General features: G+C 40.3%; 3 protein-coding genes across 7 annotated transcripts in view; 2 read left to right on the forward strand and 1 right to left on the reverse strand.

The window, feature by feature from the left end:
* The first annotated feature begins 370 nt into the window (after positions 1-370).
* ZNF839 (zinc finger protein 839) lies at positions 371-14,952 on the forward strand. 2 transcript variants are annotated; one of them, XM_083840172.1, is made up of 8 exons: positions 371-1,338; positions 2,122-3,051; positions 5,189-5,440; positions 6,328-6,420; positions 6,786-6,938; positions 8,490-8,630; positions 9,407-9,545; positions 11,241-14,952. In XM_083840172.1, exons 1-8 carry the CDS (start codon positions 883-885, stop codon positions 12,224-12,226), a joined length of 3,150 nt encoding a protein of 1,049 aa, XP_083696298.1. In that variant the 5' UTR covers positions 371-882; the 3' UTR covers positions 12,227-14,952. The 2 variants fall into 2 exon arrangements, with proteins under 2 accessions (XP_083696298.1, XP_083696297.1); XM_083840171.1 differs by having other exon boundaries at positions 377-1,338; positions 2,119-3,051.
* CINP (cyclin dependent kinase 2 interacting protein) lies at positions 14,453-22,178 on the reverse strand. The gene is made up of 5 exons (XM_083840204.1): positions 22,045-22,178; positions 20,886-21,054; positions 19,554-19,680; positions 17,848-17,977; positions 14,453-16,364 (listed from the first exon to the last, which is right to left on the reverse strand). Exons 1-5 carry the CDS (start codon positions 22,049-22,051, stop codon positions 16,162-16,164), a joined length of 636 nt encoding a protein of 211 aa, XP_083696330.1. The 5' UTR covers positions 22,052-22,178; the 3' UTR covers positions 14,453-16,161.
* The window catches only part of TECPR2 (tectonin beta-propeller repeat containing 2), a 46,140-nt gene continuing 42,377 nt past the window's right edge, over positions 22,084-25,846 (forward strand). For 2 of the 4 annotated variants that reach the window (XM_083840167.1, XM_083840169.1), the window contains exon 1: positions 22,092-22,220. The gene's annotated coding sequence lies outside the window, so the exon portion shown is untranslated. Of the gene's footprint in view, positions 22,221-22,536; positions 22,689-25,846 lie in introns of all 4 variants that reach the window. The other 2 variants (XM_083840170.1, XM_083840168.1) reach the window with 2 other exon arrangements.

The raw sequence follows: 25,846 nt of genomic DNA on the forward strand, positions 1-25,846 counted from the left end.
TTACAAAACACTTCTTACAACTATTTTGTTGTGTTAAACATCCACAAGTTACTATTCTAACATGCAATATTAAATTCTAACATGCTCTTTTGCACTCTGTTGGTTTTTTTTTGGTGTGTTCTCTATTGATAACATGATTGGTAATTATAACCATTAATCCTCCAGCATGTATTGTACATTATATTTGTATTTTAACGTAAGCTTTAAAGCTAAGAAGAAAGCTTTTAAATGCATATATAATAAAAAGCAAAATATTGGCAGAAGGTGAACCAGTTGTCCATGCAAACTGAGATATTAGCAGTGCATTAAGCATCCGGAGGATTAAATGTTTTAAAAAATACGCCATAAATACGTTGTTTAATTCAATGCAACTGGAATTACACCCTAGAAGCCTCCTGGGAGTGTGAGCTCATTGGGTTAGAGGGAAGGCACGTTGCCCCCACTAACACGGTTGCTGCACCTGAGCAGGGTGGGAGGCTCCGTTAGACGCTCACGGTCTCTCCGTGTCTCCTGTGCTTTCGAGTGCAGTGAACTCTGCATTTTCTCTGCTTTTCACCTCTCGTTGCTTTCTTTGGATGAAGCAATGCGCCGGGCTAGTATACATCTATAGCTCACGGGCAGCGAAACGCCACCAGCCGGCCGGTTAGCTCAGTTGGTTAGAGCGTGGTGCTAATAACGCCAAGGTCGCGGGTTCGATCCCCGTTCGGGCCAGCGGATTTCACTTTTTTTCCCTCCCTCCCCTTCCCTCACGGCCAAGGCCGCCGTCCTTCGTCTTCCCGCAGGGCCGCGGCGGCGGGATGAAGGGCAGGAGCCGCCTCCTCCTCCTCCGAGCGCTGCCCGGGGGAGGGCGGCCGATGCGGCTCCCGCCCGCTGCCTGCCAAGATGGCGGCTCCCGAGGAGGGGGGCACGGAGGCGCCACCGCCCCCTCCTACTCCTGCTGAGGGGGAGCCCCCCGGGGCGGCCGCCACCTGCGGGGCTCCCCTCGGCGAGGAGGAAGAGGAGGAGGAGGGCGGGGAGTGGCTGGAGCGGAGCTTGGAAGCCGCCGGCGCCGTCCTTTACCTGCGGGCGGAGGGCGCGGGGCTGAGCCCGGAGCCACCGGGGGCCGCCTCCGGGAGCCCTCAGCCGAGCGCGGCGGAGCCTCCTCCCCCTCCGGGCCGCCTGGCCGCCGAGGAGCTGCGGCGGGTCATCGAGCAAGTCAGCAGGGCCCAGGAGCGGCACAGAGCCCCGCTTCCCCCCGGGGCTCCCCGGGACGCCGAGCCCGCCGCCGCCCTGCAGCTGCGGAGCGTGGCCCTGCAGCACGGCCCGGCCGGGCCCGCCGCCCCGCTCCTCCCGCACGAGGTAACCGGGGAACCGGGGGTGCCTTTTGGGGGCGACCTCGGCTGTTAGTGTTTCTTTAATTTGTGTATTTTCTTCCTGCTCTCACCTGGGTGTAGCGCAGTGGGGTTTGGAGCTGCTACCACCGGGGTTTCGGTGTGCTGAAAGCAGCCCGGGCGGCTCGGAGGTGAAGCACAGGTGGCTTGTGAGTGCCCTTCTTGAAGAAGGTGGCAGAACTTGGGCTCCCAGGCGGTGTTTGAGGTTGTCGAGTGGTTGGTTTTGAGCTCAGGTGGAAATTTGGGAGAGGGGGAGAGAATAGGAAGGAGATGGTTAAGAGGAAGCACGCGTTACTGCTCATGGTCTCAAAGTTCTCCTGAACAGAGCACTTGCATGTCCTGCATCGGGTGTGTGGCCTGTGCCATTTAACAGGCTGGAGCTCTTCTGCCTTTGGTTTGTTGAAGGTTATGAACCTGCCTACGGGATGCCATTGACTGCTATTCCAGAACAGGCCTGCTTGCAGGAAACGAAGCTGTAATGTCACCCACGAGCAAACTTCACGTGCTTTAGCTGAACAGCAGTTACACCGGCGAACATGCAGGAAAGCACATAGCTTGAAGGAAGGGAATCTGCTCCTTGACATTAAATCACTGCTTTGATGCACTGAAATCAAAAACTAACAGTGTGCACTCGTTTCTTTGTGCCTTGCTCTAAGGGCATGTATGAATCATATCGATAAATATTGGTTTTATTTAATTAATACTCTATTCGTGTGACCTAAACTCTTTTTTTTTTTTTCCACAAAAGCAGCTGGAGGCCATTTGTGTGCAAGTTCAGCCAGGACAGATGAAAGAAACTGAAAGGCCAATGCCATCATTGGCACCAATCCAGCCCAAAACTATAACACTGAGTCAGTCAGTTGGTAGAAATTCTAACATACCTGGACTTGGCGTTATTAATCCTCAAATAATTAGAATACAGCCTGTTATGGGAACTGAACAGGAGCAGCAGCAGATTTTCCTACATAGTTCTTCCGAGTCTCCAATTCAATTGCTTGTGCAGAAACCCTTACCGTCTCGTGGATCAGTGTCTGTAAACAAGACTGCTACAAGTAAGATGCTAAATGGGCAGAAAAAAGCACGTGCCACAGCATCAGCTACAAGGTCTTCAAATATTACCATGGTTGCAGCCAGCTCAACAAATACCCTGACACCATGTCTTGAAAAAAAACAAAAAGACAAGCTGAGAAAATCTTTGAAAGTGAAAACTCGTTCTGGACGGATTTCACGCCCTCCAAAATACAAGGCTAAAGATTTTAAATTCATTAAGATGGAAGATTTGGCTGATGGTCATCAGTCTGATTCTGATGACTACTCTGAACTGAGCATAGAAGATGATGAAGAAGGAAAGGTGAAGGGAAAGGATGCATTATTTAATTCTTCAAATTATAACCTGAAACCCAAAATGTTTAAATGTCAGACATGTGAAAAATCCTATATAGGAAAAGGAGGATTAGCAAGACATTATAAACTTAATCCAAGTCATGGACAGCTGGAGCCTGCACCTCAAAAAATACCTTTAAATAAGCCTAATGGAAGTATATTTGTGGACAATCCCTGTGGAACAGGAGAGGAAATGATGAGTCCAGCACATTTGGATTCAATTGCTGGCACTTTTAATAATGAAAATGCACTACCTACCAATTTGGAAGAAACTGTTGGTTCACAGGCTGGAGGACAGGTAAAGTGTGTTACAGCTGTCAGTTTTGTAGAAAATAGAAGGGCAGTTTTAATAGCTGCATACTGTACTCATTCATCTGAGTTTCTGTTGACAGTGATATGAGTGTTTTTGAAGAGACTGAAGGTAGGGATCTAAATACATGTGAATTCAGTAGTGCTCATGGGTAAAACATGCAAGTCTTGTGCTGCTCAGAATTATCCACTGATATGCTAAATTAAACACATTTCCCATTAAGGTGTTTGCAAGAGACAAAAACCTGACTTTTTTTTAAATGTGTCAGGAATAGTATTCTTGCACAGGAATGTAAAATGTTCACTGAGCATTCCTTTATCACTGGCTTTCTGACATGCAGTTTACAGATTGAAAAAAATTGGTCTGCATAAATAGCCTTCTTTTCTCCATATAAGAATGCTATGTTGTTCAGTTATATATAGCCTTTTGCATGACAGACAGCAAGACATCATCTGCTTTATCAATTTCTGTTACTGAAGCATCTTTTTTGTGGTAAAACTCATTTGGAATTGGACAGTGGACCACAGCTTTTCCTACACCAGGTTTTGAAAGTGAGGCTTAAGTGAGTTTTGAAGCGAGGCTGCAGTTCATCCCTGCAGACTGAACACTTTGAAACTTGACTTTCTGGCTTGGAAGCAACTTCAGCTGCATTTTTCTGTGATGTCTTAAGCTGGTCAATTTAAAGTAAAGTTTCCCTTCAAAGTACAGTTCTCTCTTCTCTGACCAATATCTCGCAGCAAGAGCTGATACAGTTGTTGCCTAAGAAACAATACCCTTTTTAGCTGTAGCAATGTTGTATTTTTACTTAGAACGGAAGCTCTTCTTAGAAACGTGAAAACTTCAGGTCAAGGTGCCAACACAGCAAGCAAAACATCTCATCCTCTGTGCTTTTCTGTCATCTTTAGAAAAAGACAGAAGCACAGAATACTGACGTCTGCTGCCTGTATAATTATATATTTATTGCCTTGTGCAGCACTCATTTTACCCAGGATGAGAGGAATTCTTTAAGTAAATAAATAAAACACTCAGAAACAAGCAAACAACAAAAAAGCCAAACGTGGACAATCTCAATACTATTACTGACTGCTAGATTGCTATCGTACCAGTTATCTTTAACTAACAAATACTGATTCTACAAATTTGTGCTGTAACTCGTTGATTTCTTTATAATTTTCGGCCAGGTAAATATTTCCCAGAAAGAATAACAGGATTACTAAAACTGGTATGTTGAAAGATAGAGGAAGGCATACGAGACCCCCATGTTCAACCTAGTCTTGTGTTTAGAACTAATATAGTAACTTAATGCATGGGTTAGAACTGGTGTCATTTTAGCATTTTTATAGCTTTCCTACTTATTAGAGTAGTAGGAAGCTACTGAACATTAAGGTGAAAAGGTATTGATAAAGAAAATAAGCTTGAACTGTTGTTCAAGCCTCTTAAAAGAACACTGGGACATTCTTAGAAATTCTAGCTTGGAAGTGAAGACGACATCTTTAGTAAGAAATCAGTACTTTAATCAGTAAAAATTGCTTTGCTCTGAGATCGCTGTGATAATTTAAAAATAGAAAATGTACTTTGAGGTTTGCCTTGTGCTCTTATAACAGAAGCTACTTAGCTATATTGGAGATTGGGAAATATATTTTCACTTTAGTTATTGGGCCAGTGGCTGCCCAAAGTTCTTATATTTCATAAAATCTCTATGCTTTCACATGGTTGCAATGAGAAACAATTTTTTTTGGGCGTGTTTTACTGCTAATTAAGGTTCACTTCTATAACCTCTCTATTCACAGAGGCAATATTTTACTTCAAAAATACTAAGCATATTTAACAGGCATAAACAACTCTAACTATATTCCCCTGATCTCTGTATTTTGTATGGTAATTTGTGGATCAAAAAGACTAACTTTATGAATAAAAGCATATGTACATTGCTGAGGTAGCAGTCTTACTAACGTGTTGAATTTCTTCTGCAACTTTCTTTGCAGTTAGGCTTGTATCCAACCTTGCATTTGTTTAATGTACTATTTGTTTTTTGTGTAGATGAAGAATTCATTGTAAAATGTTGCCTTCCTTAAAACACTGCTTCAAGTGGTGAGTAAATACTTTTATTTTTCTTTTAATTAAGAATTGTAACTCTGGAGAAGGCAGGCAGCTGATGGAAGAACAACAAAATGAAAGCAGTTCAGGACTCCGGGGACCCGTAAAACCAAAAGGACCTGGAAGACCCAGACGACCGAAGAGACGCGGTCGACCAAGGATGGGTGGAAGATCTAGGTGCCCTGGAAGGCTGAGCAGACCTGGTCAGTCCCCTTCAAAGTCACTTAGTAGTGTGTCAACAGAACACAATGTATTCAGAAGAAAAGCTAGGTTAAAAGAGGTATGGTTCTCTTCTGTAATTACTTCATAAGTATCTCCTCCCCCACCTTTTTTTACTGTTTGGATTACTTCAAGGATTTATTTTCAAAAAGATTGATAGTTGATGTTCTTGTTTACTGAAAAGATGAAAGCCTAAGACATTTTCTAAGAAGAAAGTATTACGTTGGTTTTTAGGGAAAAATTACTTCCATCAGAATGCTGGACAAAGGGAAAATGGGAATTCTGTGTGGAAAGGGCCTTTCGACATGTAGATATATTCTCGCTTTTCTTCTGGAGAAGAAAAGTTACTAGCTACTATTGTGCATCTACTACAACACAACCGAAATAAACTGAACTGAAGCAACATTTTAACATACACACAAAAAAGCACTTGGGAGAGGATAGAATGAGGATTAAAATCTGTGCACCTAATATGATTTTCTGTTTGTTTCCTATGTGTTGTTGAAGATCTTTAATGGCTCCTGAATCTGCTAATGTTGCTCTTTTTCTGAGTTTGCAACGCTTGTGGGACTGAGTGTTGTCTGTAAACATGTGTAGTAACAGCTTTGAGGTATTTTTAGTTTATCTCCTGGTGTTTAACTTCTCTTCTGTTGTTCTATTTGCCTTTATTCTTAAAGCTGCTAAAACTTAAAGTATGTCTATGTGTGCCCCCCACCCCCTGTCTCCAAAGGCAAACTTGTTCCTAGCTTGCATTTTTAACAGCAATTGCTTATAGGACTGACAATGTGCCATGTGTTGTCTATTTAAAATAGGAAAAAAAAGTCACCCTGATGTAGGATACCTTTATGTACCTTGCAGAAGAGTAGCAATATTTTATGTTCTGAATGTGGGATGCATTAACCTCTGGAGGCTACTTTGCTCTAATAAACTCATTATGGCTTTTCACAGCTAATACAACAGTGTGATAATGAAGACTTGATGGAGCTGGCTCTCCCACGTCTTACAAAGCTTGTTACAGTCTATGAATTCCTGTTGATGAAGGTGAGGTTATTTTATCTTTTTAATGTAAAAATGTTCAATTATTTTAGAGCAACCTCCATTAATATACATTAAAAGATTCCTTTAGAGAGGTATCTGAATTTCCTTAGTTAGCATTGTGCAGAATATAGATGTTCTAGACACCTACGGTTTTACAGAGGTCACAGTTCAGTTTTACACAGGTCTCTTGCTGATGGGTCTCCTGATAGAAGATATTTGCTCTCCGGTTCAGTGGCGTTTTTGAAGATTCTGTAGTCTTTTAACTTGACTGCTAGTATTTTTAAATGTTGAACAAAACAATAGATTTTCATTTCATCTTATTTAAAATATATAGGGTGGAAACAAAACCTTTCTTCTTTTATTTCTAGGTTGAAAAAGGGTATCCAGCCAAAGCTTACTTCCCAGATGTGTATAGGGAATTTGAAGAGTTGCATAATATGGTGAAGAAAATGGCTTATGATCACCTCAGTAATTCTGATTTGCTGAGTTGCCAGCAGCCTGTTGAAATAAAAGATGCTAAGGTAATAAAACACTCTACTTGGAACTGTGCTATTTCTGCTCTTTGTCTATTTTAGATGCTTTTTAGATTTTTTTATATTTTGCCTGATAAGTTTTGTTATCCTGGTAAAGTTACCTGAACAAGGCATATTTTTTTGATAAGCAAAAATGGTATTGCAAAAAGTACAATAAGCAAGCAAAGAAAAGAAGTAAATCCATAACAAACCTACAGTTCTAATGTATAGCAATGTATAAAACTAGAAACTGAAAAATTAAAAACAGTTCTAACAGTACTGATTTCTGGTATTTGTCTGCCTATCTAGGGTAGGGTAGCATGAAGCTGTACGTTACTGCAAAGTCTGTTTAGCATTAAAAGTACATTGTGATATTTGATTAGGAGGGAAAAGGGCTATGTTTAAATTGAGTGGCCTTGATTTAAAGGGGTAAGTGGTTTCATTGCAGAATGAGGACAAATGGAATGCTGCTGTGCAGTTCAGTCATACTAACAAATTCAAAAGGTAATGAATACATTGATAAAATTGCAAACCATTATTTCAGTAACTCTTCAGATTCATTGTTGATTTTTGTGTGTGTGTGTATTAATATGGATCTGTTTATCCTTAATTTGGTATATATTCCTCTTGATTGGAATAAAACAGATCTTTACACATAACATGTTCTTGGTTTTCCCTTCTGTTTAGCATATTATGTCCAATAAAATTTCTAAATGATGTGCTCATACGGGTACATCTGCCCTGAACTTGCGACTACAGTGAGAGGAGAGCATACTTGAAAACTTAAAATAGGGAAGGTAGAGATAAAATTTTGGTTTGTATAGAAATCCAGGTTAACAATGAACTCCTGTATGGGCTGTTAGTAGTGCTTAATATTTTTTGGAATAAATCATGGCGTTCACTGTATGTATTGGAAAAACTTCCTAGAATTACTGCCTGCTCATCTAACTATTTTGTAGCAGACCAGTTGTTTCCGTTTTGGAGAAATGAAGTTGCATTGAGTAAAGGGATGCTGTCGATACCAGCAGTCCCAAATTTGAATCTGTTTCTTGCTTCTTTTCAGTTTTAATGTGCCTTCTTAATATAGGGTTATGCTCTTTTAAGGAAAAAATAAGTGTGGAGTGTATAGTAGCATACCTACATAAGGATGAAGCACAAGAATGGGATTTGGAAAAAATATATAATCTTTAGCTACTGACAGATACTTTTAAATAGCAAGACTTGCATGTTTTTTAAGTCATGAAGACCCCTACAATCTTCTTTATTAAATCCTGCTCTTAGTAACTGTTTCTGGATTCTATATATAACCACTGTACTCCTAATTCTTTTGAGTTTGCCCGTTAATGTTCACCTTCAAAAGAAGGTCATGTTCCATTAATATGGAAGCTAGCAGAAAACATCAGAGTCTAAATAATTCTTTAAGCTGTAATGACTGGTTTTCAGATTGGAACTCTGTGTACTTCTGGTTTAGCTTTAAGAAAATGAATCAGTATTTCAGTATTTTTGTGTTCAGACTGGAGAGGCTAACTTTCACTCTTTTTCCTGTAACTGTCTTGAAAGGTTGCTGAATCACTGGGAATTACAGAAATACTCACTGGAGAACAAAAGGTGCAAGGCGTAGACTCTTGCTCACAACGTATAATTAAAATGGTTAGAGAGCAAGTGCCGGTGGAGATACTGGGACAAAAACGGTTAGCTGAGGTATGGAATGCTTTTGTGAGAACTAAAAATGAAACCAGAACATATTAAAGCTTTTTGAAATAGATAAATATTTTATTTCTAAATCATACTAGTATTATGTGACTTCTGGTTAAGTAAAAAAAGCTAACCCACAGCAGGCTCAGGTGTTGGAGAAGCGGTTGCAGTGCTAATGGGTGGTTGGCAGGGGTGCACAAAAACAGCTCCTTTCTTTCTATTAAGTCAGTTCCCCACACTTGGTCTGCTGGCAGCTGGAGCAGGGAGTGTGGTCTGTTTCCTTTTCCTGAAAGTCCCATCTCTACAGTCCTTCCCCTCAACTGTTCTATTTTTATTTAATTTAGAGTTGTTTCTGTTGGAGGATAAATAAGACTGGCACTCTTCCATTTTCTGCCCGTGCTTAGATTTGAGCTGATCTGTTCTTCTTTAACCAAACAATGCTGGACAAGTTGTTCACAGCCCATTACTGATGTTGGAGAGAGAGTTTATAGCAGGTATCATGCCATACAGCTAATCACAAAGGCTCAGAGGAAAAACTTTGATACCGAAGCCAGGGCAGATTGTTTCAACCAAATATCAAAAACTATCAGTGGTATTTTGACTAAGTGTGAGAGCTGTGTTTAAATCCTTACCTCCTAGGAAGTCCTGCTTTCAGTGCAAAATCTTGTTTTCAAGGAGAGCATCACTTCACTGCCGTGAAGTGCCCACAGTTAGTTTGTGTTCTTTTCCAATATTGTTAGCTGTTGTGGTGGCAGCCAGTTAATTATGTCTTGTATTGACAGAGCTCAGGGGAGGAACTGTTGCCATCAGCCAAAAGGACCAAGTTAGAAGACGTAATGGAGAATGTGAATAATGCTTATGCCAGTCAAGATGAAGTGAAAGAAAAGAGTGGGAATTTATGTACACTCTTTGAAAAAGATGGTAACCTCTTCCCATTTTCCAATTCTGTTCTGTTCATGGAGGAGCTGAGCGAATCTTTGTTCTTCAAGCTACTGTGGTTTTTGTCTTAAGGTTTCATTTCTCAGCTTGCTTCCCGGCTTCTTCAAAAGCAGGTTTTTAACTGCAAAGTCCTCACTGCAGTATTGAGAGATTAGTACTGTCCTCTGCTGCGCGTTTCCTGAACGCTTCCTGTCCGCGCTGTTCCTTAGAGCGGAGATAGTGCACGGCCTCTGTGGCAGCAGGGGTAGAGTAGAGGAAGAGGAAGCAGCGTGTATGTCTTTCCTCCTTGCCCCAGCAGACTGCAAGAGTGGAATCATCAGAGCTTTGTGGATCCTGGGGGAGGGGGAGAGCTGGTGCAGGCTGTCCTGTACCCCAGGGGAGATGGGGGAGCTAAAGGCTGGAATTGAGACACCATTTTGCACAACAGTCTTTGGGCTGTCTTTCTTTTTCTTCCATCTTTATTTCCCCCTGCTCCTCAGGGTGAGTGGATTAGAGAGGAAACAGAGATGGGTCTCCACCTGTAATCTCGCAAAACTGCACTGGTCTTTCATTTCGAAGTGTTGCATTATTCAGAGGCATTGTGATTACTGTTGTGAAAGATTCCAGCCCTTACCTATCTCAAGTAAAGTATATAGCACTTCCATCCTCTTGCTTTGTACACATCTTTTTTTGATGTTGCTGTAAGCTGCTTTTCTTTTGCCCTTTGCATGTCTTTGTCAGTGGTTGCTTTTTTTTTTGTTTTTGTGTTGTCCTCTATCCTTCCCCCAGTTTATCTTTGTTTCTCTGGAAGGCTCTCTGCATGACAATGCTTATTTCTTGTTATCTTACGGTTTTCTTCTGGCCTATGAGGTTGTTGTTTTATTGTTTCACTTGTACGTGCTAGTAGGGCTTTTGCTAGTCTACAGTACAGAAAGTTAAAATAGTCCTTTCTGAGCTGTTAGGCCTCCTTTGTGGTGCAGTGGTATCTTTCATAACGACAACAGAAAAAAAAACTCTTTTGTTCCTCTTGATCTTCAATAAAAATTGATGGCTCAAGCTACTACTGCTTAGCAGATACCGTTCAACTACCTGCTAGGCTTATGAGAACTCTTAGTCCAGGTCATGTAACTGGTAAAACACACTAAATTTCTAGTGTTATACCCTTTCTGGCCTGGGGCTGCTAGCACAGCTCATTAGATATGTAGTAATTTGACTTCCCTAAATCCAGGATGAGCTTGATTTACCAAGAGAATTTTTACAAAGTTTAAAAGCTTCTGTCAGTTTAGTAATGGTAATTGAGGATGAGCAACTGACAACCTTGTGCCTGGAATATTCCTTCTCTCTTAATGTTACTGGCTGTGTGCCAGGTAGGGGGTGTGGGGGGGGGGAACAGTTTAACTTCCAGCTCAGGTTGTTTTGGGAATTAACAGAAAAATGCTGCTTCTGTTGTAAGGTCCTTTGTTACTGAAATACGCAATATTATTTTACTATCCAAAAAGTACTTTAAGTGTTTTTATACCGGCCTTCTCATTGGGAAGTGCTTTGAAACTTTTCAAAAAGGCTTCAGGCTTGCTAATTTAGGGGAGGAAAGGAGGGAAGCAGTCTAGCTTTTCCTCCGAAGTTATAGCTGAAAAAATAACTTTTTGGACATGCAGTACTAGATTGCCCAACAAAATGATATTTCTTTCGACTTTTCAGGTTTTAATCCATTAAATGGAGAAATCCTGCTTTCAGAAGGTAAACATATCACTTGCTGCACAACTGGAAGCATATTACCAGTGGAGGAACAGAATTTGCTTGTAGGTTCCGAAGTTAGAATCAGTGCTGAAAATTCAGGTTCCTTCTCTCAGGCTGTGAAAATGAGGATAGAGTATTCCCAACCCGTAGACACACAGGGACCAGATACTGCAGGTGATGCGTCTCTGCTGCATACTGAAGTCGTATTGCCTGTTGAAGCAGACGGCTCAGCAGAATTAGTTCAAGCACACTTTGTGAGTGAGAATACAGCAGGTGGACTGTCAGCTCCTCAACTCTGCAACTCTGTGTCAGAGCACGCAGTGGGCATTCAGACAGCTAACTTGCCAATGAGGGAAGAAAATGGTCTCAATCAAAAATATCAGACACTGCAAGAAGAAAACCATGTTTTTGCTGTTAAAGGACGTTCTGAGCAACTTCACAATGCAGATACGACTGAGGAAATGCAGGAACTTGAAAAAGTGTTTTCAACAAACGTGCCAATAAGCCATCCACACCAGGCTCAGACCGAGTCGCACCAGAATCCTGTCCAGGAAGTATCCCTGTCTGCTCACGTGAACCAGGACTGCTCTTTTAAAAACATGGGTGAATTTTCTTGTGGGACAGGGGAACAACATGAGCTGGAGAATACAATTACTGTAGATGAAACTGTAGCTTTTGAGATTACTGAGGAGAGCCATGATTTTTTGACTCAGGGACATGAACAGATTTTTATTCAGACTTCAGATGGGCTTATTTTGTCTCATCCAGATACTGCTGTTTTGTCTCAGGCAGAAGGCATTGTCATTGTAACTGATTCTAATGGTACTACAATGCACATCCGCACACCTGATGGGATACCTTTGGAAACTGTGGAAGCACTACTGGCAATGGAAGCAGATGGCCAAAGTGAAAATGTTCTGCTTTCACAAAGCGAATTGGAGCCATAAATTAGAATACTGTACATGCTTTCTTCTGGAAAAGACTGTCTATATAAAAATGTATATTTTTCTAATGTGAATACTGAGATAATTGAAATTTAACTTATTTGTAAACGGTTTCTATGCCCTATAATTTTTATAACTTATGTTTATATAAATCTAAAACCATTGCAACCAAAAGTTCTAGAATTAACACCGTTCTATTTGCTCTATATGTTGGGGGGTGGGCGGAAAGTGGAAATCTGTCAATCCTAAAACTGTTGCACTATTCCCTTTTGTTACATAATTCCTCTTCTCTCTAGCCATCTAAATGCAGTAAATTGTACTGCTTTTTGGCAGCGATGTGCTATGTACTGGCAAGCTGTACATGGGTAAAATAAAAACTATATTAAAAATATGCATTTTTTGTGCTGTTGAGAATACAGAACAGTGCTGTTTTGCACTTTCTTAAAGCTAGCTTGAATATTCATTAGCATCTAGACAGGGTCTACATAAATCTGTCTGTAAAAATGGGTAGTTTCAAAGACAATCCACACTTGTGCATTCTGAGAACAATGTGACAGCCTAACTGATCTTCATTTAAATAACACTAGGCTAAGCATCCACTGCTTAGAGACAAAAATAGCCTCAAACAAGAATTAATTTGTACTGAACTGTTGGAAATATATTCAAGTGTTCTTGCCTAATGTTCAGCCATGCCTTCAACAGTTGCTGTTACTTGGACAGAAATAGGAAGGTGCATAACTACTAATGTGAATTTCCTTAATGCAATACCAATTTCTTTTCTTTAACTTTAGTGCCTGATAGTCTCTTAGTTGTTAATTTCTATTATTTTTTTTTTCCCTCCAGATGAAGCATCTCATCAGTTCTAAGCTTTGGCCTTCCTAGTAATTCTACACTGCCCTGTACTGTTTAATCATAATAAAAATGTAACCTTGACTGTAATCCCTGTTTCTCCATGCAGAGAGAAAAGCTACCAAATTATTTATTACTTACTGCTATTGTGTGTAGTAATAAAATGGCATTTATTGCTTGGATGATATTCTTGTGGGCATTTCTAGCTGCTGCTGATAGTCTTGTCCAAGGCACTAACTCTCAAAAAGCTCATCAGGTAAAAAAGATCAGTCCTAAATGACCAGCATTTTTATTTTGTTCATGTGCTCTTGTGAATGTTACTGAAAACTGCTAACATACCTTTAAAATGTGTGTGTTGCCTCAGTGCTAAATACAAATGAGAATACTGAGATAATTGGACAGATCAGCTAAAAATACCTGCATGCAGGTAATTGTTCTTAAATATTGATAGTTACTGAGTAAATTTATACTAAAATTGAATCCAAATGAGAGGGACAATTTAGAGATGAAACAATCTGCTCTGTAATATTCCTTTAATACTTTTTTTTTTGTTATTTGCCTGAGTTGAATGTTGATTTACGATTAGGCAGGACACTGCATTTTATTAATGGATGTGAAAGATGTCATTATTTTAGTGAGTACCTGTCTGGTTCTTGGGTTTAAGGAGTTTTTGTTGGGTTTTGGTTATTTTTTGTTAATTTGTTGTTGTAGTTGTGTTTTCTCTTTTAGGAGGTGGTAATGGCCAGAGGTAATTACTTTACAAATGAAGATACCATACAAAGTAGGGTTGTGCTGGTCTTTCCAAGTCTTAGATTGCAGTGAGCAATTCTTTATACCCTCTTTCATACTGTCTATCTAAACTACATCTGAGGGCTCCAAATGTAATAATGAAATTTTTAGAACTATGACAAAACATCCCTGCAATAACAATTTTGCAGTAATCTTCTGCCCTATAGCAGTCAATGCACAAAGGGATTCCTTCCTGAAGAGCTTGTTTCTTCTAAGAAACAAGAACAAACCACCATTTGCAGCTGTGCAGAAAATGAAAACTCACTTCAGTTCTTCCTTTCCTACTGATTTGTACATGCTGGGAAATACAATATACCTACTCTCATCTTAAAAGAGCAATTCTGTAAGTGAACCAACCTTGCCTCCTTGCAAAATACTTCTCAAGTATGAACGTGTTTCCATAGTGACAAGGGTCTAGCCCTACTCAGATAAATTAAGGTGGCTGTTAAACCACACGGAATGCTTGCAAGGAGCAATAATAAAAACTAGCAAAGCTGTTCATAATTGATGGTATTCTTGAGCTACAACAGATTTTTTTTTTTAATTTTTTTTTACACACTAGAAATTCTGGCTTAGAATAGAACACTATTAAGCTGTCAGAAACAACCTTTATTGAACAGAGCAACACGCAAAAGAAAACTTTTCCAATTCACATATGTCTATTCGGTTATTGCAGGCAATTCATGCATCTCCCTTACCCAAGCCTATGAGGTTTCAGCTTGGAACTAGTTAAGCAAAAGTGACCATACGTTTCCTACCAGAAATCTGTTCCAGAATCTGTCACTGTTAATTAGGTTTTTATAACGTCAAACCACAGCCATTGTGGGCATTACATAGCAGCGTGCACTTCATGTTATTTTTAGTTTAAAATAGTTGTTTCAGGGAGAAATCAAGGGTAAACATCTGTCAGGGCACAGCAGTGGTTCAACAGCACTAAGGAATGCTACAGCAATTGAGTGAAATGGAAGACTGGAATTGGAAAGCAACATTTCATATAGTAGCAGGCCATATAGGCAATCACTAAGTGGGAGGAATTTGCATTATTAATCATAATTAAGTAGAAAGGCCTAAATTCACTAGATATTAAGGATTTAGCTTAAAAAAATGATTGAACAGCTGCAGAGTTTGCAAGTTGCAATACGCTTTTGGGAAAAGTCCTAATTTGCAAAAAGAACCAAGCCTTTAATAACTGTTGGCAAGCGTAGCAACTTTTCCATGCTATCCAGGTCTGACATAATGGTACGCTACAGCGATTATACCTTTAGGAGTGAAAGCAAACATGGGTATTGAATTCCTTTCAGCATTTATCTTTTTCATTAACTTCCTCCTAAACATACTCTCTACTCTCTTTTCTAAGAAAACCAAAAAGCAGCATGAAAAAGAAAAGCAAAAAATTGAACTAACAATCTTGTTATGTAAATTTCTAACCAAAAATGCAAAAAGGACGTGCCTTTAAACCAAAACCATCAGAAATCTTTAAACCTTTAAACCATCAGAAACAGTAACCCAAGGAAAAGCTCACTGAGCTCTATGACAGGAAGCAAACAATATGGTCTAAGGACATAACTGAAGCAGGGCTGGCTTTTATCCAACAGAGCCTTTCATGAAAAGTTGCAATGAATCAAAAAAGACAATGTCTATAGCTGCGCAATAGCAAGTTGTACTAAATCTTCCAAATGTATTAGTTCAGGCTTGGATCACTCTTCAAGAGTATATCGCACTATAATCAAAACCAAACCAGAATTTACACTACCGTCTACAACAGCTTTTCAGGACCACATAACAAATAATGTGGATCCTTTTAGATTGACTTTTAGATCCTGCCTTTTGTGCTCTCTTTTCCCTTCCCCCTTTTATAAACTAAGTACAAGAGTGCTGGCCCTATTAAGTCATGGAAAAAAACACGAGATCAACAAGCACTGAATTTCTATGGTGAGAGCAACAATGTAGGTAGTTTAGACTGTCAGGACTTTGAAAGTAGTGAAATTATTTGTTCTAGGTGTCTATGTGCATTAATTCCCAATCTCAGACCACGAAGGAGTGCTCATCTCTCTCTGATTAGAGAACTTAGCCTTTATACAGTCTCCTATGCAGGCTCTGTAATTACACTTGGTAAAGCAGCCAAAACCAAGTTGTCCCATGCAGAAAAGAGTATCAGCTGAGATGAAGTAATAAATACAAACAGAAAAATGTTTTTAATAAGTTTTACAAAAATTCAACTTACTTGGTGAGCCCTGCAAATTTGCCATTTCAGTTTCACGTAAGCATCATTAGAAGCAAGGCAAGCAACATTTGAAGTTCTAGCACGGCCTGTGTCCTGTTTCCAGCAGCATGGCTTCAAGCAGTAGTTTGCTGCTGTTGTCTATATAAGGCTGGTATAACCATGATGATAAATAGACCATCATCAGATCCTGGTCAGCAGAATGAGCAATTTCTTCTACAATTGTTTTCTTGAGTTGTAGTTCCTTCTTGTACATTTCAGAGAGCTTCAGAGAAACCTCATCTGAAATGGATTGAAAAACCAAGCACAGTGACCATAACAAATCAGCAGTTCCCTAAATGTTGAACTACACCTGTACTATGTTGATCATTAAAAGAACTCTACCTTTACAAAAACTGTTCCCCATATTTATACATCTTGGTTTCTATGATGTTTGTATTCTTAAATATAAAATGCTAAACATTTTCCTCAGTTTTCAGTTTTTGGCTATACTTTTAAACACCTGTGATTTTGTTATGAATTGCATTTTAATTCTAGAGTAAGCAGTGGTATTGGTTCTCAGGACCCATTGTAAAACTAGCAGTTACTACATCTTTTCCTTTAAATAACTGAAATTTGATCGTAAAATTTTGCAGTGCTATCTTGCAATACAAGCTTCAAATTTTAGAGTCACTGAGTGGTTCTATGATTTTATGTCCTCACTTGCTGTCAGGCCCTTTACCAACACATGATCACCAATAAGTGATACCAGTAGTGAAGAATAATGGTAAAACAAAACAACAGACAAAACCTGAAGTGCACAATGTAAAAACTAGTATTTTTACTAGTTATGTTAGCAATATCGGTAGGGGGTTTTAAATACTTTTATATAATTATCTCTTTAATTGTTTGACTTTCTAAAAAATAACCTCACAAAATAATTTTCAAGAGTGACTGATCTTTGTTTCCAGCTTAGCCTGAGCTACCACTACTTTCAAGAGGATTTAGTCATTCACAGAGTAGAGAGCATCACTAAATGATTCAGTCACAATGAGTGTTTTGACAGCAGTTGTCTTTGTCATTCTTACCCTTTTAAGCTGACAGAAACTAATATGTAAGATTTCTGATAGTTTGTGGTAATGAAGTAAGAAGCAGGGCTTCACAAAGGCATAACTGTCATGACTTCACAGAGAAGCCAGCTGGTTTGCATGCAGTTAGGCTCCTCTTGAATTTTTTAGAACTGCAGCAATAGCAGTTGGGAGGCAGTACCTTTTAGTGAATGTAAAAAGGACTGATATTAACAGTAACTGAACATTTCCATACTTGTCTTGACTGACACTGTGATCAGAGCTCTCTCTCTTTGACTGCCTGAGAATTAACTGAGGTGTATCTTGTTCTCTGCATTCAAGGATTCCATTTCAGTGTCAAGTAACAAGTCATTCTGTAGCCTACAGCTTAACACTACCAAGCTGCAAATATGTCCCCCTCTACAAAGGATGTGGCTGTTGCAGCTTGGACATTGCAAGCTGCTGACAAGCTTAGTTTTATGCTGTAGTTGTTGCATGTCAGACAATGCTTGGCAATTCATACAAGCAGTCATCAGCAGTAATCCTAAGCCAAGTGGTGCACTCATGTGTTTATTGATTAGTCAATTATAAAGGAGACTGATTCACACTCCCTCTCTCCAAGGGAAGACATCCAGATAAAAGGGTTTATTTTTCAATTCTAAATTAGATGACATCAACAACACAATGCATTTATCTAAGATGATCAATATTTTACTTACAGAAGTACGGTGTGGGCCACGTGTGAAATAGGGGTGCTGTGCAATTCCCAGCTCTGTGGTGGAATGTTTCCAAGTCACAGATTGCTTTAGTAGTCGAAGAGAGCTTTTCCATTTTCAGCTGTATTTTTGTCTGAAAATGATGAATGTGTAATGCTAATGAACATCCCAGGAACATTAGGCTACTATAAACTTGAACATCTCTTTAAATACTCTTTCTGACGAATTGACTTAGTCTTAACATTTCTAATTCTTTTTTTAACTCCAGATGGGAATCAAAGCTGGAATTTATATACAAATTTAATATGAGATAACCTAAAATTTCAAACACTCCAGATATGAATTAGTGATTCTGACTTTGCATAATTCTTTTGCTTTACCCCCATGCAGAAATATGTTAAAGCTCCCTCTCATTTTTTTATATCTCTTTGGATTTTTCCTATAAATTAGAACTGTGAAAAAACATCAGACTGTCTATGAACAAGTTTGGCACAAGCCCTATAAACACATGCTTTTTTACATTACCATGTCAATGTGACTTAAATCTGATTTCAGAAGATCAGCTGTAGGTGTGAAAAGCAGTTCAAGCTATGACTAGCAATATATCTAGGCTGATTGAACAGCTTGCTGTGAAAAACAGGTCATCCTGTTCACCTCTTTCATGTCCACCTTTGTCCGTTACCTACGGGGACTGATATTTATAACAAAATTGAACTCACATTCACTATCTTTCAGTCAAGAAGCTAAGATACAGATATTTCTGTAAATCTGTAAGCTTACCAGCTTACCAGGGTCAAAAGAAATGAAAAATAAAGTGTCTGTACTAGCTATGCTTAATATCCAATATAGCACAGGCTGCTTAGACTCCTGTTACTCAAGAGTAATAAAAAGCTGCATCACCCTTGCTCATCTGAATACAAACTATCTCAAGGGAAAAAAAAAAAAAGGAAAACCCCAAATTAGTGTTGCTTTTTCCCACGGATCAAAATCTTAGGAAAATCTAGCTGCATTCCTGCTTATTCTAAATACTGTTCTGGTATCCTGTCTGTACAAAAAGCATACCTATTGTCTTTTTAATGGGTCTCCACAATGGCTAAAGGCTATAAAAGCCATTTTTACTAAAAATTTTACATTTTGGTATGGGGCAAAGAAATTCCTTTAATTTTCTGTCAAAATGAAAGGTGACATTAATTCCTGACAATTTATCCACAAAGAAGGTGGGTTGCATAGTAATTATCTTACTCTACTCCGTAAAGAAAGAGTTCTGCACAGAAAATGCAGGTAGGCAGACTAAAAATGTAATTGCATTGTCTGATCAAAGATAGCTGCACTGGATATCACGGTAGACAAAACACCACTGTGTGCTTTAAGTTGTTTGCTTTCTTCTAAACAGAGGGAATATTCAGGATGAGAAAGAAGACACCAGGTGCAGTTTTAGAATGGACTTTTGTATGACTTGCTTTCAGATCTCATTATAAATCACATTATAAGGGAGGAGTAGAATTATAAGCAGAAGGCAGATGTAAAAATAACTTTATCAAGCAAATAAATGGAGTGCACTGGATTTATAATCATTCAGGTCTGAAGCCAAAGAATTATGAATAAAAATCCCAAAGTTTCTGTTACAACAATATTTGAGGTCATTTTCTTATGTCATAATTGAAAACACTTGGAACTGATTCATACTAAGACTGAAAAATGAATATTACCATATGCTTTAAGGTCTCTAGTAGTTCTGCACAGCATTTGTCCAATTCTTCATTGTATTTTGGAGATGGCTCTTCAGATTCTGTAGCACTGTTATCACATGCTATCTCCAGTTTATTATCTTGAAATCTAAAATAGAAACATAAGGCAGGGTGAGCAACTGCATACAGGTGTACTCATCCTGTGCAGACTTAAAATCCATGTGGTCTGATCACACAAAATCTCTCACAGGCTGTTCAGGAGAATTCCAACATAAAATAGTAAATGACACAGCTAGCCATGTGAGCAATTGAGGCTGGTATCATAATCTTCAGAGGAACATATAATTATTCTACTTTACAGCATGTGCTCAAAAAAACAGTTGCAAATGTTAAGACAACACCTCTCCCCACTGTACCTTGCCCCTGTGTTGGAAGTTATCCATCCTCTCATAATAGACAAGGAGGAATGTTTGTGAAGGCTTCAGCTAGCCCAGCTGGCAAGCTGGTACCTCACCACAAAGTCACTTTCACTGACAGTTTAAGTTAAGACATTTAATGCGAACCATGAGCAGCTAGTTTGCAGGTATGTATCTCTTGTTTTGCTGACCTTCCCCCATAGAAGCTGTAAACTTTGACAGAGATGGAGTTGCTAGAAAGAGAAAGCAACATCTGACACCATTTCAGCAGAACTCTTGAGCTTGTCTGTCAGAACCCTGTCAAACAAACCCTGTTCAACTGTCAGGACTCTTCAGAAGCTTCTTCTCAGAACCCTGCTTATAGATTTGTCATCACCGCACAAAGACATAGCTTTACTAAAGTTACTTTTTTTTGTTTTGTTTTGTTTTTATTTTTAAATCATCACTGTTATAGCTTTTTTTTTGTCTATGTAAATCACTGGTTCTTCCTTAAAATCTGGTGAACTCTTGCTTTAGTGATATTTGGTAATATTGGCATGAGTGTAAACATACAAGAGAGCTCTCTTGCATCTCTCTTGCAAATTTCTGTGTGGCCATCAATTTGTAGGATTAGACTCTAACTTTGTACATTACGTAAATATTTTATATAGTCCTTATGCTTGACTATGTATAATAAACATTTTCTATTTCTTGCAAATACCACTACATTGCGAGATTATTTTAATCTTTATGAAGCATTTACATCTTATTTGAATATAAACAGTTTACGTAACCAAAAAGTGCAACGGCTGAGTTTGATCTAAGAGCTGGCTAATCCACTCTGACTTGTTCTTTCCCCAGTCTACAAAAAATCTTTCTTCTGAAGAAAACAGATTAGTTTCTCAATGAAGGCAATCCTTATGCTGTCTTTACTAGTGTATGGTATTAGCATACTTACTGCTCACTAATCTTCATGTTGACTATTTTGTTTGCAGTAGTAAATCCATTATCATTCAGTCTCTCCCATTTCATCATTAAATTATGCCAGTCTGCTGCATTATCTTTAATTTTTCTTGCACTGACAGATAAAACAGGTCTTCTTGGGGTACCGTCAGCAGGACTCTTTGCTACATGAGAAAAAAAAAAAAGATTCAAGCCATTTAAAACATACAGAAACAAATCAGTGTGCTGCCCTGCAGGTGCATGTATAAATGTTTTCCTTGCTTTATTGCTAAATACAAAGTAAAATGGAATTTATATATATTGAACTATAGCTAACATAACTTCAGTCATGAAATCTAATTCCTTACCTACCAGTTTTGTTACAAGATAACCATACTATTTAAAAAATGTAACTGTGTTCTGAGATGTGATGTTGTAACATGTACAGTAATGGTTTTGTAGTACTGATCGCTGTAGTGGTCATCTGTCAACATATTATAAGCTCATTTTCTTAAGTCAAGTATTAACTCAAGGTATGACAAAAAAAGTCACAGTAATGACGACTACATGCATGCAAGGTTCCTGCCATGAACACCTGACTTAATTCAGTATGCCTATACATGATCTCAAAGTGTAAGGGAGAAATTTTGGTCCCACTGAAGACAGTGGGTGCTTTATCACGGACCACAAAGCCCAGATTTTGAGACATACACACCAGTACTTGATGCAGTTGTGTCTACATTTGAGATGCACCACACAACTACTCTGTTCACAGGCATCAACCCCCCTGTCCCACCAAGGAAGGGGGCTGCACGCCCAGCTCTTGCAGTTCATTAACTGCTCCTACTGTATTCGCAGGGCCATTTGAAGGCTGCCGCACATATTAAGTGTCCACACACGACAAGACACTGCTGTCACTCGCTTCTCCCAGTGACACCAGAGAGGCACTTTCCTCAACCCCACACCCCTCAGTGAAAACAACACGCCAGCAAGCCGGGAAGGAAGAGACAGACATTTTATTCGCGTATAGCAGGAAGCACCAGACCCCTGCCCCGTTCCCCCCTCCACCCCTCCACCCCTCGCTCCCCCCCGCTGCCCTCCGGTGCCCTGCAGCCGCCCGGGGGCTGAGGCGAGCAGCCCCCACACGGGGCCGGGGCCATGGCGGAGCCACTCACCGGCCATGGCGGCGCCCCGCGGAAGTGCGCTCACGTCCGGCCCCGCCCAGCCCCGGCCCCGCCGAGCGCCGCAGGCAGCCGGGGGCCGCCGCCGGTGCCTCGGGGCCTGGGCAGCGCCGCGCTCCCTCCCCCCTCCCCGCCCGGAGCAGCCATGGCCGCCCCCGGCTCCTGACGAGGTGAGCGGGGCCGGGAGGGCGGCGGGGGGCGCCCGCGGGAAGGCGGAGGGGGGGGTGCGGGCCTCGGGGGGGAGGGGGGCACGGCGGGGGAAGCTGGCTCGCTGTGCGGGGAGGTTTGGGGAAGGAAGGTTTGGGGAGGGGAGGTTTGGGGAATTAAGATTTTTTTGGGGGGTACCGGCTGTCCCGGCTCGCTAGAGTAAAGCCCGTTGCCCCGTGCCCCTTCGCCACCTGCGTGTGCGGGGCCCCCGCGCCCTCCTTTCGGTCTCTGCCACCCAGTGCTGATTTTTTTTTTTTCTTCTCTCTTTTCTTTCCAAAGAAGCTCTCCCGAGCCAAACTGCGGCGTTTCGCGGGTGGTGGGGAGCTGTGTGTGCTGCCAGCCCGCTAGCTGGTCGTCTGCCTGCCGGCGGGACGGTGGGGAGCCAAGTTCTGCCCCCAGCCAGGTGATGGTTTCGTTCTGCCTTCAGCCAGGTGATGGTTTTGTGCTCCCCTCGGCTTGGCTGTGGCTTTTTTTTGCGAAAAGCTTTGGAGATTTGGCATTCAGGTGGCCTGGTCCTCAGGCTGAAAACGTGAGGAGTGTCTGAAAATAACACTTGTAGCTGATGGGATCTAGCTGTGATATCAGACTGCTGTGTTTAGCAGCAGTCATATATATGAATTTGTCCATGGTCTGAAGACCTTAAATTTAAGTTTGTGTTTTTGTGTTTTTTATTTTTTTTTTGGTCAAAGAATAAAAAATAACAGAGCAGATGTCCCTTCTGTACAGACAGGATGCTTGGGCTCAGAGAAATGCGGTGACAGCTTTAGCCTCGTGTACTGAATGTCTGCCATATCCTGCGACTGAATCTTTAACCACTAAGTATCTGTTTAGCCATGGGATTATCTCTGACATTAGCTGTCTGTGTAAGGCAACACTGAACCTTATTCCCACTTCTGGGACCAGAGAAAAGGAAAAGTGATTCTGTTTTTCAAAATACTGCATTTAATGCAGTGTTTAAATGCTTGTGGTGTCTGTGAGTTGAGAAGGAAGGGCTCTGTTTCTTCTGGAGATAGTTTTTTCCATGTGTAGCATACGGTATTTTTCTCTATATCTGCTGCAGGCTAGCTGCTTAGCACAATCTGATTTGTTCTAAATGGCTCTTACGTACTTCAGATAACTGCTGCTGACCCGGTGAATGTGTGGGTCCATTCCAACATCTGGCTGCGAAAATAGTTTAGCCTTTGAGTAATAAAACGAGAAAAACAGATAAAATATAATCTAATGCTATCAACAAATAGAAAGAAGCTGTATGTGATGTATAACCGTAATTGGAAGGATGTTGGAGGTTTTAGGCTCAATCAGAGGAGAATCATTGCATTTGCACAGTGTTTGAATGTATAGGGCTACATTGCAATTCTCTACTCCTTTATACATTTGTTTGGTGCAGATAAAATTACTTAATTAGCAGTATTTTTAGTGAAGTGATGATTTGAGCTTTCAGTTATGTTTTCATACAAGCAGTGCAAGTGTTTTGTTAGTCTGTAAACTACTCAAGATGAAACTAATTTGTATGATTACAAGAAATTACAGTTCATTAATACAGTTTTTGATTGTGTGGGGTGAATGGGTTATAGAGAACAAAAATAAATTTTGCTTTTTATAACTTTCTTCTCAGAGGGTTACAGAATGGCTTGGGTTGGAAGGGACCTTAAGGATCACCCAGTTCCAACCCCCTGCCGTGGGCAGGGACGCCTCCCACCAGACCAGGTTGCCCACAGCCCCATCCAGCCTGGCCTGGAACACCTCCAGGGATGGGGCAGCCACAGCTTCTCTGGGCAGCCTGTGCCAGTGCCTCACCATCCTCATGGCAAAGAATTTCCTCCTAACATCTAATCTAAATCTCCCCTCTTTTAGTTTAAAACTGTTTCCTCTTGTCCTATCACTATCTAACCATGTACAAAGTTGCTCTCCATCTTTTTTATAAGCCCCCTTTAAGTATTGAGAAGCTGCAATGAGGTCTTCCCAGAGCCTTCTCTTCTCCAGGCTGAACAGTCCCCGCGCTCTTTGGATGGCATCGCTTCCTTCTGGTGTATCGACTGCACCACTCAGCTTGGGGTCATCTGCAAACTTACTGAGGGTGCACTTGATCCCACCATTGATGTCATTGAAAAAGATGGAAGTAATATGTAGAAATTTTATGAGGAGTGAGACCCCTACCCTGTCTGCATTTTTAAAATTCAATTTAGTATGTGACAAAAAATAATTCCTTCCCATGTTTTCTGTGGGGGAGGAGAATATCATCAAACTCTCCCCCATTTTTTTCTTTTTCAATTAAGCACAAACTTGCAAAAAATATGTCATGTTGCCGATAGGGTTGTTATAGAAGAAAGAAGAGTACCCTTTTTCTGGATAATAGAAGTTTCTGTAATTCCGTAGTTTGTAATGAATTACTTTGGATGAACAGTTGTAATGGAGCTGTGAGGATAATGGAAGGATAATGAGAGGGAATGAATTTTGAGGACTGCGAGGCCCTTTGACAGCTGGGGAATGTGCAATGGTTTCAGCTACGAGAGCATTTTAGGATGATGACAGATGTGAATTGTGGGAGTGACAAAGGGGAATTGAAAAGCGAAATATGTGAAATTCATGAGGCAGTAGCTAGGGAGTGGAAGAAGTTTAGTTAGGAAGAGGAAGATTTGTACGTGTGAGACTTGGGACAAAGACTGGATTTTAGTGTTTAAAAAAAAAAGAAAAGATGACCAGCAGGCAGTAAAATTGCTGAACTGGCAAAGGAGCATGTTTAGAGCAACAAACAAGACTCTAGCAGTGGGTTCTCTATTTGACTATGTAGATAGAAGGTAGTAAACGCTAAAGGAAAGAACAGGAGTCCTAAAATAGGAAAGAGGTGTGTGAAAATGTAAAAGAACGGTGGTGCACTTAGGTTACTTGTTACTTTAGCAAACAACTCTGTAAAAGCCTTTTCATTCAGAAATAGTTTGGACACGTGAATCAGCTAATCCCTGTGATATTTTATGAAATAAGCGTCCTGTAAACACTGGTGGAGAGTGGAATTATTTTCTAGTTTCTTAATCACCATTAAGAACATCTGATAACTGCTGTTAGCTTGTTCAATGCCTGTTTTTGTAACAGTGCAAATACGGGTCCAGGAACCAATCTTTATTCCTGCTGTCTTGTCTGATGCGGGCTAGAAAGGGTAATGTCCCACAAGTAATCCCTTTGGATTTAATGAAATTGTATGGTGACAGCAAGCGTCGTGGGGCCCAAAGCCAGCCTGCTGAATCCTCTTGCACAATAAGTGGCACAGTTTGAAAATTGAGACATCGGAGCTTTTCCTGGTAACGGAGATACTAAACTAGTGCAGCTGTATTATTTTTAATTTAGTTGAGATACACTGTAAGTAATGTGTGAAGCTGCAAAACAAATACCATTTTTATCCTAGAGAAATACAAGCATAATAGGACATAGCACGCAGATTGCAGTAGGAATATTTTTCAGAATAATTTTCAGCATTTAGAGGTGTTTCCAACTTAAAGTGGCATGTTTCTGGTTTCTCTAAGGTAGTTATAACTGTTGAAGCTAAAGAAAATCTTCAATGTTTACTTCCTTAAACAAGCATAGAAAGCTTTCT

Source organism: Anser anser, assembly GCF_964211835.1.
Source record: "Anser anser genome assembly, chromosome: 5".
Classification (NCBI taxonomy): domain Eukaryota; kingdom Metazoa; phylum Chordata; class Aves; order Anseriformes; family Anatidae; genus Anser; species Anser anser.